Source organism: Idiotropiscis lumnitzeri, chromosome 3 (assembly GCF_059441095.1).
Source record: "Idiotropiscis lumnitzeri isolate Australia: NSW breed Sydney's pygmy pipehorse chromosome 3, RoL_Ilum_1.0, whole genome shotgun sequence".
Lineage (NCBI taxonomy): Eukaryota > Metazoa > Chordata > Actinopteri > Syngnathiformes > Syngnathidae > Idiotropiscis > Idiotropiscis lumnitzeri.
In genome coordinates, this window is record NC_142393.1 from 28,288,424 (window position 1) to 28,301,580 (window position 13,157).

The following is a 13,157-nucleotide window of genomic DNA, read 5'->3' on the forward strand; positions in this document are numbered from 1 at the left end:
GTGTGGGTGAGAGACTCCAGTTGACATTGCATTTAAGTAACCAGCTCGCGTCGTGTGAATACTAGTTCTTCACTGTGGCAAAAAACTCCTTCAAACAGTGCATTATTAAGAGGAAGAGGAGCCCCGATGAATTAATTGGAGCCCTATAACTGCAGGTACATCTATTTTGTGCCTGTGCAGTTATATCAAAAAGTATAACTAGAGATTTGTGAATGTGCTTTATGAATAATGAATAACATTTAAACAACATGGCATCCCTTTAGTTGTCTGACTGGAGGTTTTGGAATCTGGAAGGAAACTGGAGTACCCAGAGAAAACCCACACAGGCATGGGGAGAACATGCTCCACACAAGAAGAGGGGAGCCTGAATTTGAATCCACAGCCTCTGAACTGGGAGGCGGACGTGTTCACCATTCATCCACTGTGCTGCCATGTGAGGGAAAATCTAATTACTTGCATACAAAGTTGGGTCTGTAGGACCATCAAGTGTGAAATTTTACCACTAAGTAAATATTTTGTGAACTCCTTATTTCTGAAAATGTGTCGGATTGAATTTGGGAACGATATAGTCTTTTTTTTTTTAATCTAATGTACACAGTACCCTGCCTCCTCCTCACCCCTGAAGACCCGCCACTAACTTTCAAGACTCTACACTGTCTGAAACATCATCAGGTAATAGCCAAAAGGTAAACACAATTCCTGTGAGAGCGCATACTAGCATGAGCTAATGAGTGGCACATACCGGATGGCAAAATGTGCAGGCTGTGGGAATGGGGCATATTTGATATCACTTTTTGCCTATGGATGTGTCTGCCGCATGATGGTCCATGTGTACGGACGACAGTTTCAATTTTGACCATCTTTCTCCTCAACTAATCCAACACATAAAATGTGCGGTGCCGTTAACCCACTACCATCACCTCCTCCATTATCTGTTCCGCTTCTCTTCACGAGGGTCGCCATGGTGCTAGAGCTTATCCCAGCTGTCTTCAGGGTACACCTGGCACTGGTTTAGTTTAGTTTTTGTTCACACATAAAGCCTACTGCCAAGTGTCGTAGTACTTTTGTGTATACAGTGCATATTGATTTTGGGCTATTTGGTTTCACCTTGAACTGAATAAACTTTGAACAGCTGTGCTTTCACAGGGTGGCGGGCATCTCCATTCACAATGATGCAATTCCTTCTTCGCACCCCTGTTGGATTACTTAAAGCTTGGACGTCACAACAGACGGACAAAGAAGCCATGAAGAAAAGCTCTGCTTCCTTCCTGTCTTCCTCGGCTGTATTCTGCCCTGGTGAGCAGGCTCAATAAGCAATACATCCAGCAGCTGCTATTGACAGCGGGGGTCGTTGCAGCTAAAACCAAAAGCGCGCTCCCACGGTGGCGTTTCACTTTTAACACACAAATGGCAATGGTGCTTAAGTATTTAGAACTATTTCAATTGTTAATTAAAATAATCTAAATGTAATCAGAGAATTTGTCAGAAAATGTAATCATCACTTTAAAATACATAAAACCTAAAAACATGAAAATAAAAATGCAGTACGGCATGTAAATGTGCTTATAATGGAAAAAATATCTTTGCCACAAAGATCTGGGCTCTCCCACAGCCCAGCAAGACTTCCTGAATATCTGCATGGGTCATTAGGGAAGCAAAGTAAACCTCTCCCTATTATTCAAAACAGCACAAATGCATCATGGGCTTCTAATAAACGGAGCAAACTGTTAGGTCTTTGTCATTCAAAGTGATGCTGTTAACCCTTTGCACTCCTTGTCCGTTCCTAACATAAGCAGTCTTTATTCACAGAGTGACAATGGTTGCAGAGAAGCCTGTGGTTGGCGAGATAAAGCCCAAACACAAGGACAAGTCTCCCTTTTCTCCCTCTCATAGGATTTGGCCCATTTCTATCACCCCGCACTGAAACAGAATAGGTGAGAGTTGGCTAATCACATCAACCTTCTGAGCCCTCGTGTCAATCAGAAAGGCTGCGGATGAATAGCACACAAGTGTGAGCAAGTTGGACCTCAAGAGTGTCAATCAAGACGCTGAGTGCATTGCGTGCTGCAAAAACAACTGTGTGCTGTCAACAAGTGTCACATTCTTGTTTAGCCTGCGGGGACATTCAAAACCAAGGAATTACAGAAAAAAAAGCTTGGATTAAAATTGATGAAAAGCACAGAAAAGCAGCATATTTTGTCAGCAGGGTTGAAGAACACTTAAGTTGACATTAGAGTCAAATAAAAATCAAACACCGTCAGACATCAAGGTTATTTTATTTCAAATGTTAATATAGTTGCCTTTTCACTCAGACTCAGCTTGTCTCCAGCACTGACAAAAATAAATACTTTGCATTACAAAATAATAAACCTTCAAATAAATAAATACTTTTTGAATTCACACTAAGAAATGTTGAAGTCAGAAAATAACATTTTTAGAGGTGACTGTGCAATTGTACAAGCGGAATTGTTCTTAAGCAAATGACCTGAAATGAGAAGTTACGAAATGAACATTCCAGTGAACGTAAAACGCAGTTGTCACAGTTGAAGTAATCTTCAATGTACAGAAATAATCCATCTCACTAATTTACACAAAGTTAGTTGTTAGAATTTTGTTCTGAGAATCAGGTCAATGGCGTTTTAATCTATAGCACCGCTGAGTTGAGTGCAGACCTCCACAAAGTCAAAAATCTGGATCAGCACCAAATCGCATACCTTCACCGGCTGTATATTTGTCATCAAGCTTCAGGCAACAGGCAATGGGAACTCAAACCAAACGTTAACAAAAAAAAAAATGCTCCAACCTAATTTTTGTCTGGATTCACACCCAAGTGTAATTGGTTCTTCCTTGGGCTGTGCCCGACCCCTCCACACACTACCATAGTTTACGTGTGATCCTTCTAAGAAACACTCAAACATCGTTGAAAGCATACAACGTCCTTGCAAAAGGTAAAACAACGAGAACATGAGGTCTGTACACCTTCAGAAGAGTGCAGCGCTTGTCTTGGTTTTACTTTCAAGTACAACTCAAAATGCTGCCATGCAGCCACGATGCCAACACTTGCTCAAGGCATGAAACAACATCCCATTGCAACCACAGGACCAAAACACGACTTCAGTCATTCTCATGTTCACGCACACACGTTGATACGTTTACATGGAAAAACTGCGCCTTTATTTTATTTTTATTTTGCTTTGTATTATCTTCAGCAAAACAAAAATTTCACATGTTTCCCTACTGATCATGAACACTTTGAATCATTCGTCTTATAAAAATAATTCTGTGTTATACATGTGCAAAAAGTATTGCATTTCTCTCTGCCCTTGAGTGACACTGTAATCACAAGAGTCGAGGAAGACCTCTTTTATGAAACAACAAAAATCCAACGTTCATTAATTACAGTACCTCACATGTCCACGATGTTAAGAACTGTAAAGTTACCCAATTTAACCGGAGGGAAACACACCACTTCCAAAAAGTTGGCACTATTCATCTTTCAGGTGAAATTCCAGGAAGAACCTAAAATGTACTCTAATCTTTACATGTGAACTTAATATGACCTTCCCTGAACTTCTTTTACATGTACATGTCAGTTCAATGTTTCAATACTAGAGCTGAAGAGCAAAATTCCTGTCAGGGGTTTGACCCAGAAATACATTTGAAACAGTCCACTTCCATGTGGACATTTTAGACCAAGGCCCCACTTAACACTCAATAAACAAATATCTCAGGAATCAGACAGGATGTTCTCAGGGGGAAGTGGCGACTGAGCTAAAGAGTGTCACGGAGTGTCATCATCAGCTTGCAGCAGAGAGACTGGAGGAGTCACAGAAAGGCTGACAAGTAGTCCTTGCAACTTTTTATGGATCAAACAGTTCTTGTGAATTTTAAGCTCCTTGTTAGCGAACTTCAAGCTGTGCAAAAGGTACTGAAATATGCAACAGTTGGACATTTGCATTCAAAATTTCTGAAAAGGTCAAATTAACTTTAGATGAAAAAGTTATAGTGCCATGTTGTTTAACCTGAAAGGCAAATCTCCCTCGCATATTGTGAGAAGCGTAGTTACACCAAAGATCAACTACCCACTGCCGGTAGAAACCAAATTCTGTTAGTAATCCGATTAATTCTTGCACGTAAACGTAGTCACTCAGTCACATGTGCGCACGACACACGCACGTTCTACGTCGGCTTGCTCACAACCTCACGGGGGACTGTGCTCTTGCACCGACAGCCGGGCTGCGTAGCTCGGTCATAGCAGCTCTGGCACACGGCGACGCATCCTCTGGCCGGAAGGTAACATAGAAGACATGGGAAGATCACAGCCAGAATGGAAACGGCGGTCCAGCGGATGCAGCAGTGCGTCTGCGTGCAAGAGAAGGGCTTGTCCGCACATGTGTCTTCGTCATCCGTGGAGCAGTGGTAGAACAGCCCCTTAACGCAGCACACGCATGTACAATACTCCACCGCGTGTTGTACAGAACATACACAACGCCTGCCGCACATCCAGCAAGAGGGCAGAGGCCGAGGGTGCCCGCATTCGGCACAGCAGCACCGACCGCAGCGCTCACACTTGGAGTGAGTGCCGGCGCTTTTACACTCACGCGTAGCCGCGAACAACTTAGGCTCTTCTTTTGCAGTTTTCTCATTGGTAATTTGCGCTGCAGCTGTGGGCTGGGCACTGATTGTCTGATCTCCACTTCCCGTAATGCAGAGGGGCCTCTGACCCGAGCAAGTGTTCCCTCCGTTGGTCCCGGTACTACTCTGAGAGTCCTCCATGCTGGAGGACCTCATCACATTTGTGTCTGCATGCAAGTTGTGAACATCACTGGGCCTCTCTTCCTGGCGGTCCTGATGAATTGTGGAAATGTGTGACATAACTGGGTCACTCTTCTGCACGGCCAAAGTCCTTGTGGGTCCTTCTGTGTACTCATTGTGGCTCCCAGTGATCTTCATCTGATCCAATGCCAGCACGCCTTCGTGGGCTAGAAAAGGCCTTGACTGCAGCCTCCCATCGTCCTGCGATGTGTGCCTGCGATATCCTCCTCCCCCGTCGCTGAAACTCGGATTTCTGGGATCCATCGTGGGACTGAAGGGCCACTCGAGCTGGCATAGGACACATCGGAAATCCTGCAAGAGAGACAGTCCGCTTAAAACAAGCAAGCATGCAAATAATAACAGACGCCGAAGTGGGCAAAAGTGACAAATACTGCAGACAAACAAACCAGTGTGTCAAAATGGATTTAACGTGTGTGTGCACATATTTCGTGTGTTATGTTTTGTGATATGAGAGGGAGGTTTAGGATAGGAGCGTGTACACGTTGACCAAATAACCTCTCTAAAGAAATGTCATTTGTGTATGGATGTTGATAATTGATTGTTGCACGTAACGCTGCATGAGTGCATTGGATTTAAATTTACAGCCTTCTTTTCATCAATATTTCATACCAAATTGAAGCAGGGTGACAACATTATGCCACTTTCTCTTGGTTGTTAATTGGTTTTCAAATCAATTTTTGCAAAGGTGGTAGTATCACACCCTTTGGGAGTATGCAAGAGGGATTTATGATGACAAGTTGGGTGCACTTCAGTTCACCTTATGCCTGGCGACAGTTTAAGGCATCAATGAAATCAACAAAGATGAGAAATGTATTTGATCCTCTGACACGACTCACATCATACCGGTCCTCCGGCAACTTCACCGGCTGCCCATTACACACTGGATTTCATAAAAGATCCTCCTTCTTGTCAATAACCTCAACAACCTCCTCCGCATGAACAGACCCGCTCGTTCTCAAAGGTCTTCCTCCTCTCTTCAACTTATTTCACCTCCCGCCCGTCTGCTCACCATGCGGTCAAGAGCCTTCAGCTACTCTATGCTCCCCCCCTCAGATTAGGAAGTCGGACTCATCACATTCGAATCATCACTTACTACTAGGGCTGTCGAAATTTAAGCATTACTCTGGAGATTAATTTAAATTTTTTTTAATGCAGTTAAATATTTTAACTCAGTTTTATTTACATAAAAAATAATTTGCATACCTTGCAAAGCCAAATTCCAATACTGTACCACATAAGCAATACATCTTTAGCACATCATCTCTCAACAAAACACCCTGTTCAATTCACCACTGGGCCTTGCAAAGCAACACTGCTGGCGTGTGGTGCTTGTGGGCAGAGCTAAATGTACTGTAGAAGTTTTGAGAAACGTTTCTAAGAAAAATGCCTGTGAAGATAACACCATTCTAGACCGTATTCAAGGATCAAAGAAAGCTATTAGAACAGTCTTTGAAATAAAATATACTTCATATTTAGTGATTTTACATTAATTCCAAGACATTATTCAAGTACATTAAGTTAGTCTGTTACAAGGTTCATATAAAATAGTGGTTGGAAATGCCGTTAATCGCAATTAATTACTGAATTTGTTTGTGATTAATTAGTTAAAAAATGTAATCACGTGACATCACCACTTGCAACATATCTTTTTGAATAGGTCTCTATGACATTACTTGTATTATGTTGGTTTCTTGGGTTTTTGACTAATTTGATGCATTTCATTGCGCATATAGTATTACTTAATTGTATTTTTTACCCTCTAAGGTGACCTTGAGTAACAAGAAAGGTGCCTGAAATAAAATATACAATTATAATTATGTCACAGGAAACAATGTTCAAAAGTGAAGGACATCCAGAATTTGGTGCTGCTGTTGACCTACAGCTGTTAAAAACAGACAGCAATCTTTGTTTGACACAAGGCAAGCTTTTGTTGACAGGAGTGATGCAGGGGCAAAAACGTGGCAAATGGATACACAGACGTTAAACAGACATGCAAATAGTCAAGTCCTGTACTATGCAAGATTTAACTGACTTTGTGGGAACAGAGTTGAGAAGGCTGCAAAGCAGGCCTACTAGTTTACTTATGAGGGAGCACGATGGGGGTGGGGTTCATACTGCCACCATTCTCCTCCAGTGCACTCAGGCCACATTGACAACTGGCATGACTGGCAAACGGATGGCACAACAGTTCATTTACGATTCGGCCATAAGCAACCGCCGAGCATATGATGTGTCATCGGCTTTTCATGTTATCCAGGAAAAGAAAATGCAGTGAGCGTCTTACGTGTGTCAACCCCCTGAAAAGCGAACCACGTCTACGTGTATGACAGGTAGTAGTGCGTTGCAAAAACAAACAATGCATAGAAATGTTAGTGACGCGGTTGAAATCGTGTGAGCGTTTATGTTCAAATCTATCGCCATTAAATATTAAGAGCTAGTTTGAAGATGCCGACTTACCGGGCTTTGAACACTTTAATATCCGTTAAAGGGTTCAAGAAAGTTTGTCTTTAAAACCCACTACAACAGACAGCACTGTTTACAACATGTTTGACGCATGCGCACTAGGCAACCACCCAGTGGACGGTTTCCATACGCCGCGTGAGGAAGAAAATAGCTTTACTCCACTTCGTTTTAGGGAAACGAACAAAAAGTATGCACAAGTCCCAAAGCCGCTCCAAAACGTTTAGCCTGGTTAAGCCACGAAGCTTTGAGAAGTATTTTGTTGTCCCTCGTGAGTTGCTTCCCCCCTCGCGCAGCCGGGAGATGAGGTTTTGGATTGGGGCTGTAAATGTCGTCAATATGGTGGGGGAGGAGAGTGGTGCTTGTGGTGGGGAACAGGACAGGACAGGGCGCCTGTTGTTCCAGCGGATATCTCGCATCCGGTGCTCAGTTATTGGCTGGCGGCTCACACTCATTCATTCACAGGCGGTTGGGTCGATCTCGATCGGAGCAGTGCTGGTCACTTGGTCAGGGCAAAGGTGCAGCAAGCTGCAGCTGACACGTTGCTGCGGCTCCATACCTTTGAACGCCTCATACTTTCGTTACATTAAGCTGGCAATGAAACGAACAAAAATGTTACATTTTGGATAAAGTGTGCAAAAGTGCAAAATCACAACTTCACGCAACAAGTAGCCTATCTGAAAAGTAATTGTATTAGGCCCATATGGAGAAATCAATTAAAAACATGATGAAAACGGCTATTCATGTATGCTCCCTCCGCAGTTACAAACCATTTGTTTGTGTACAACATACCTCTTTTGATGTGATAAAGTGACATTCTGCCTTTGAAAGTGCATGAAAAAAAACGTGTCATGTTGGAACTTTAAAGGTACAGTGTGTGGAATATAGCACCATCTAGTGGTGAGCTAATAGAATACAATGACCCAAACTCAAAGTGCTTGCATTTTGAAAGGGGAGAAACCACACTTAGAAAGCCTACCCCCAATTTATTCACCAGCGCAAGCAAAATGTCATCACAAACTACTTCTGTATTCCCTCAAGTGATGAAGTAAGTGCATTGCATTTGTTAACACATGCTGTCAACTAGCCACAGCAGAAAGTTGGTGGTTACTTCACCTGCAATTCCATTAAATAAATAAATACATTTTTGTGATAGAACATTTCTTTGCATATTATTGTGAGGATAAGCAGTTTGGATGATGGATCCATGTGTGCAATTAATAGTAGGTTTTTGAAATAATGAACATTGAAAAATCAACACGTTTTTACACAGTGTCCCTTTAAATATATAGTCATTACTTAAGTAAGGTAGGTTTTGGCATTCAGGTGAAATTTCAGGATGAATATATTGGAGTACAACCCGTATTGATGAACTTTTACCTTTTCTAATGCCCAAACATGTTTCAGCCCTTTTGCACAATTTTTCAGTTCTCTAACAGGTAGTTAATGAATGAATCGAGTCCAAGGGCCCACTCCTCTGCTTTTCTGTAACTCTTACAGTCTCTTTATGTCTCGGTTGCCACCTGATGACAGTGACACCCTTATCCAGGATTATTATCAAACTTCCACTGTTTGTGGATGAGTTGATTAATGAACCAGGTGTGTTGGATGTGGGAACATCTAAAAAATGCAGGATAGCTGCCCTTGTGGACCGGAGTTACCCGCCCCTCCTCTAAGCTACAGATGCATATAATAACCTGGCGTGCAAATGCCGTTCCTTGCCGTTGCAAAAAATGAAGCCACCATCTTTTATTGCCACTCACTAAGGTCACCTAACTTGAATACATTGATATTTCTGTGGTGTTTTCACATTATATTGTGTCTTCACGGCATAAATGCCACAATGTGTGGCGTACGGTTGTACCAATAAGCCCGAGAGAAGATCTAAAATGCACAATTCGATGGCAAGAATGAAACTGTAAAATGTCTCCAATAATATACACCTCAGAATGATACTCAAACACTTGTCTGCATCATGTTGTCAGAACCATCAACAATGAAATAAAAGCAAAGTACGTCAAGAAAAAAAGCACTGTGATGTGGAAACTTAACTTCTGTCAGTCACCATTCAGGATACTGCGATAATATACTCTGCATGGTCGATGCGGCCAGTGAATTTTGTGCTCTGCGAGGCTCTCATTACTCCATACAGGGATTCGGATGTAAAAAAAATGCACTGATAACAGTGTCTTCAGCATAGAAATAATGGAAGTTATCATCAACAGGCAAAGTAAGATGGCTGCTCCCTGCCTTCAGCTGCGAAGGCCGACTGGCAGTCCAGGTTATTATACACATCTATGCTGAGTGGCCACTTCCTTTTGAGATACTCCAGTTTCAAGATGTGCAATCGCAAGGTACTGTTGATGAATTGTTATGTGTTGATTTCAACTCATGATGTCAAATTATGAACAGCATGAAAAAGAAAACTGTTTAAAAACGCTATTCTAAATGAACTGGAAAATGGATTTGCGGAACAAACTTTTGTTTTTATATTATGGTTGAATTCATCGTCAATTTATGTTTCCAAACAGCAAGCACTAAATACAATGGTCAGTTGGATGTGTGCGTTTGAATAATTTAGAAGGCAATATATATAAATTCTCCTGTAAAGGTTATACTTAGTGATGGGGAAAATAAAGCTAAAAATGGTTCTTGAACCTGTTGTATTTTTTTTTACTTCACTAGACGCTACTGTTGTTTTAAAGAAAAGCATTTAAAAACGGAAAGTCAGTGTTGAGCGGAATGTGCCATCTAGAGGGCTCAATTAACAGAACAACTGGTTCACTGAGCATCTTGAACCTTCAGTTTTCTATCACTAGGTTAGAGTGCACCGTTTGTAAAATGTTCATTATATGCGCTTTTTTTCTGAGTAGTGTCAGTGTAGGTCTTGACTGTATTCCGATGCAGAGGTTCCAAATTGAAGTTGCAGGGTACCACCGATCCAGGTCTTCACCTGTCAATGCAATAAATTGGAAAATCGATAAATCTCTTGCACCCGGCATGCACGGTGCCTTTCTGTCACGGCCCTAGCCAATGTGGTGCCGTAGGCAAGATTTTATTTGGCGCCCCCCACCTCCCACTCCATCGATGATTTACGTATGCTTTCAAGAGCAGTTGAATTCTTAATGTTTCCTTTAATAAGATAACATCACACCATGAAAAAAAATTACCATTTTCTTCATATCATGACTGTTTCGTTAGTGTCATACAAATCATGCGAGTGACTTGCTGTTGCGACATTTCATTGCACGATCCAAAAGAAGCAGCAACTTAACCTTTCTCACTCCTATTTTCCTTATACTCTAATTTATTCTTCCATGGGCAAGTTTTGTTAATTTGGACATGTGCACATTGTCCTCTGGGGTCAAGGGAATGCATTTTACAATTTAACTTTATTAATTTACAGTTACAGGAATACATGTAACCAGATTACGTTTTACATTTATGAAAGATGTGGATCATTTTGCAGAATTAAATTTTGAATGCGGTGAGAGGGATGGATGGCACAGTCGACTCCTGATCACCCGCTCTTAACTTGTTGACCTTTTTCCCTGAGTTAAGTGGATAACAGCTCACAGTGTAGCTCAATGGTCGTCCCACGTATAGGTTTTTGTTGGCCAACGAATAAATGAGGCAGTTCACTGGCTGGGTACGTGTTGGTTTTAGCGCGGTCAGTTTGGAAAGTGACTCGAAAGGAATGGATAGTGACTGTTTATTCATACATTTCACTGTAAATAACATTTAGCCAGAAATGTGTGAGCTGTCAAACTCATCCAGACTGCTTGTTACCTTATGAGTAGTTAAAGGCAAACACCACGCTCGCAACTTGTAGTATACTTAAAGGGACACTTCACTGACATTAACATTGGCACTTATATACTTGGTTTGCATGTAAAAAATACTTTAGTACTAAAATTCACCTCACTAAAAGGCTCTATAGTGATTTAACGCTGCCTTTTGGAGCGTGGCTTGTTATTTTTTCCGAATCAGATGTCTACGTCACACTAGGGAGGGAAGCGAGGTAATATTGCTCGAATCCTCTCAAGCAGTTGAGTACGTTCACGTCCAACACCGCTTGCGGCCGCCAACTTCGCGATGCGAGTGAGTAGACATCGATTTCAGATAATGACCTCACCGAACCCCAGAGGTGGTCTTCTTGAACGTTGTGCATCGCGGAGCGGTATGTGCTTTTAGTCGGGGCCGCTTCGGGAGCGTCAATGTCGGATAACAAACTTCATGAGAACCCCAATTGTCGTACCTTGTTGAGAAGTTGGACTTTGAAAACATTCAGCACGCCCAAACACGAAGAGGATATGCAGTGCAGAAAATGGATGGATGGATGGACGTTTTTGAAAATTCAGAGCACAAAAACTCTGGTGATGCAGCCATCTCCACAGCTTTGGATCTATCTATCTAGCTAGCTAGCGAGCTAGCTAGCTAGCTAGCTATCCACAAGTGGTTAACACATGTGCCACACAGTTCTTGTCCTTCAGATTTGACTTGTGGGTGCTCAAGCTTCCTCTAGCATTCCAAAACCATGCAAATTTAGCAACCATATTAGATAAAAGACCAGACAAACATGTAAAATAATATTACATATCATGTTATTTTTTTTTGTTTGTTTGGATTTTAAAATATTGAGTATGGAGTAATCCAAACATATTCAAGTTTATTACTTAAATGTTATGATACTGGTGGCACGGTGGCCCGACTGGTTAGCACAATGACCTCACAGTGAGAGACATCATCGGTTGTGGGTTCAATCCCAATCTCCGGCCATCCTGTGAGGAGTTTGCATGTTCTCCCCGTGCCTGTGTGGGTTTCCTCCGCGTACTCCGGTTTCCTCCCACATTACAAAAACATGCATGGCAGGCCGATTGAACACTCTAAATTGCCCCTAGGTATGAGTGTGAGCGCGGATGGTTGTTCGTCTCTGTGTGCCCTGCAATTGGCTGGCCCCCAGTTCAGGGTGTCCCCTGACTACTGCCCGAAGATAGCTGGGATAGGCCATCGAATAGTGAACTAATAGAATGCAACATTCTAAGTTCAAAGCGTGTGGACTTTGAAGCACGAGCATTACGGTGCCTCACAGAGACCACACTTTGCTTGCCTACCACAAATATATTAAGCGGAGGTGCAAGAAAAATGTCATCACCGACGACTTCCAGTATTGCCTCAAGTAATGAAGTAAGTGCATTGCATTTGTTACACATGCTGCAGTCATTGATCCAGCATCTTTGTGATGGGGTGATTGACTCCTTCTGGTCTCTGAAGCAGAAAGATGGCGGCATCCTGTATTGTGTGGTGTGACCCATGTAATATAATGAGTGATTACTAGAACTACGGATATGTGAAAAAAAATTATGTGAGAGAAAATATATTTCTTCCACATAGTTAAAATTTGTAGTGTTTTTTTTTTAAACAAATGATCATCAAATCAATCTACGCACTGTCCCTTTAAAGTAACCCCCCAACCCTGACTGTCACTCAAGAGTACAGTCGCCACCGCTCAGCCTGTGCATGAACTATGATTTAAAAATAATTCCCTTGCCTTGCTCCTTTATTCATTCGTTTCTATTCAATTTACTTAGTTCTGGCGCCCCCTAGAGTCCACGATGCCCTTAGCATCTGAGAATCCCGCCTAATAGGTAAACCAGCCCTGCCTATGGGCTGATATTTGTGCCACTAGAAACTGAATATTTGAATTAAAAACTGAATTATTGAATTACATGAATTGTAAATGGAAAATTGTGATTAAAATAAACAATACATATACAATTGTTGTTATTCAATAATTCAGTTTTCAATTCAAATATTCAGTCTTCAATTCAAATATTCAGTCTTTAATTCAAATATTCAGT

At 41.8% G+C, this 13,157-nt stretch overlaps 1 protein-coding gene across 1 annotated transcript; it reads right to left on the reverse strand.

Annotated features, from left to right (window-relative positions):
* Positions 1–2,257: 2,257 nt before the first annotated feature.
* spry2 (sprouty RTK signaling antagonist 2) lies at positions 2,258–8,118 on the reverse strand. Its single transcript, XM_088289225.1, has 3 exons — positions 8,089–8,118; positions 7,294–7,887; positions 2,258–5,127 (listed from the first exon to the last, which is right to left on the reverse strand). The coding sequence occupies exon 3, from the start codon at positions 5,077–5,079 to the stop codon at positions 4,180–4,182; it is 900 nt and encodes a 299-aa protein (XP_088145351.1). The 5' UTR covers positions 5,080–5,127; positions 7,294–7,887; positions 8,089–8,118; the 3' UTR covers positions 2,258–4,179.
* Positions 8,119–13,157: the final 5,039 nt, after the last annotated feature.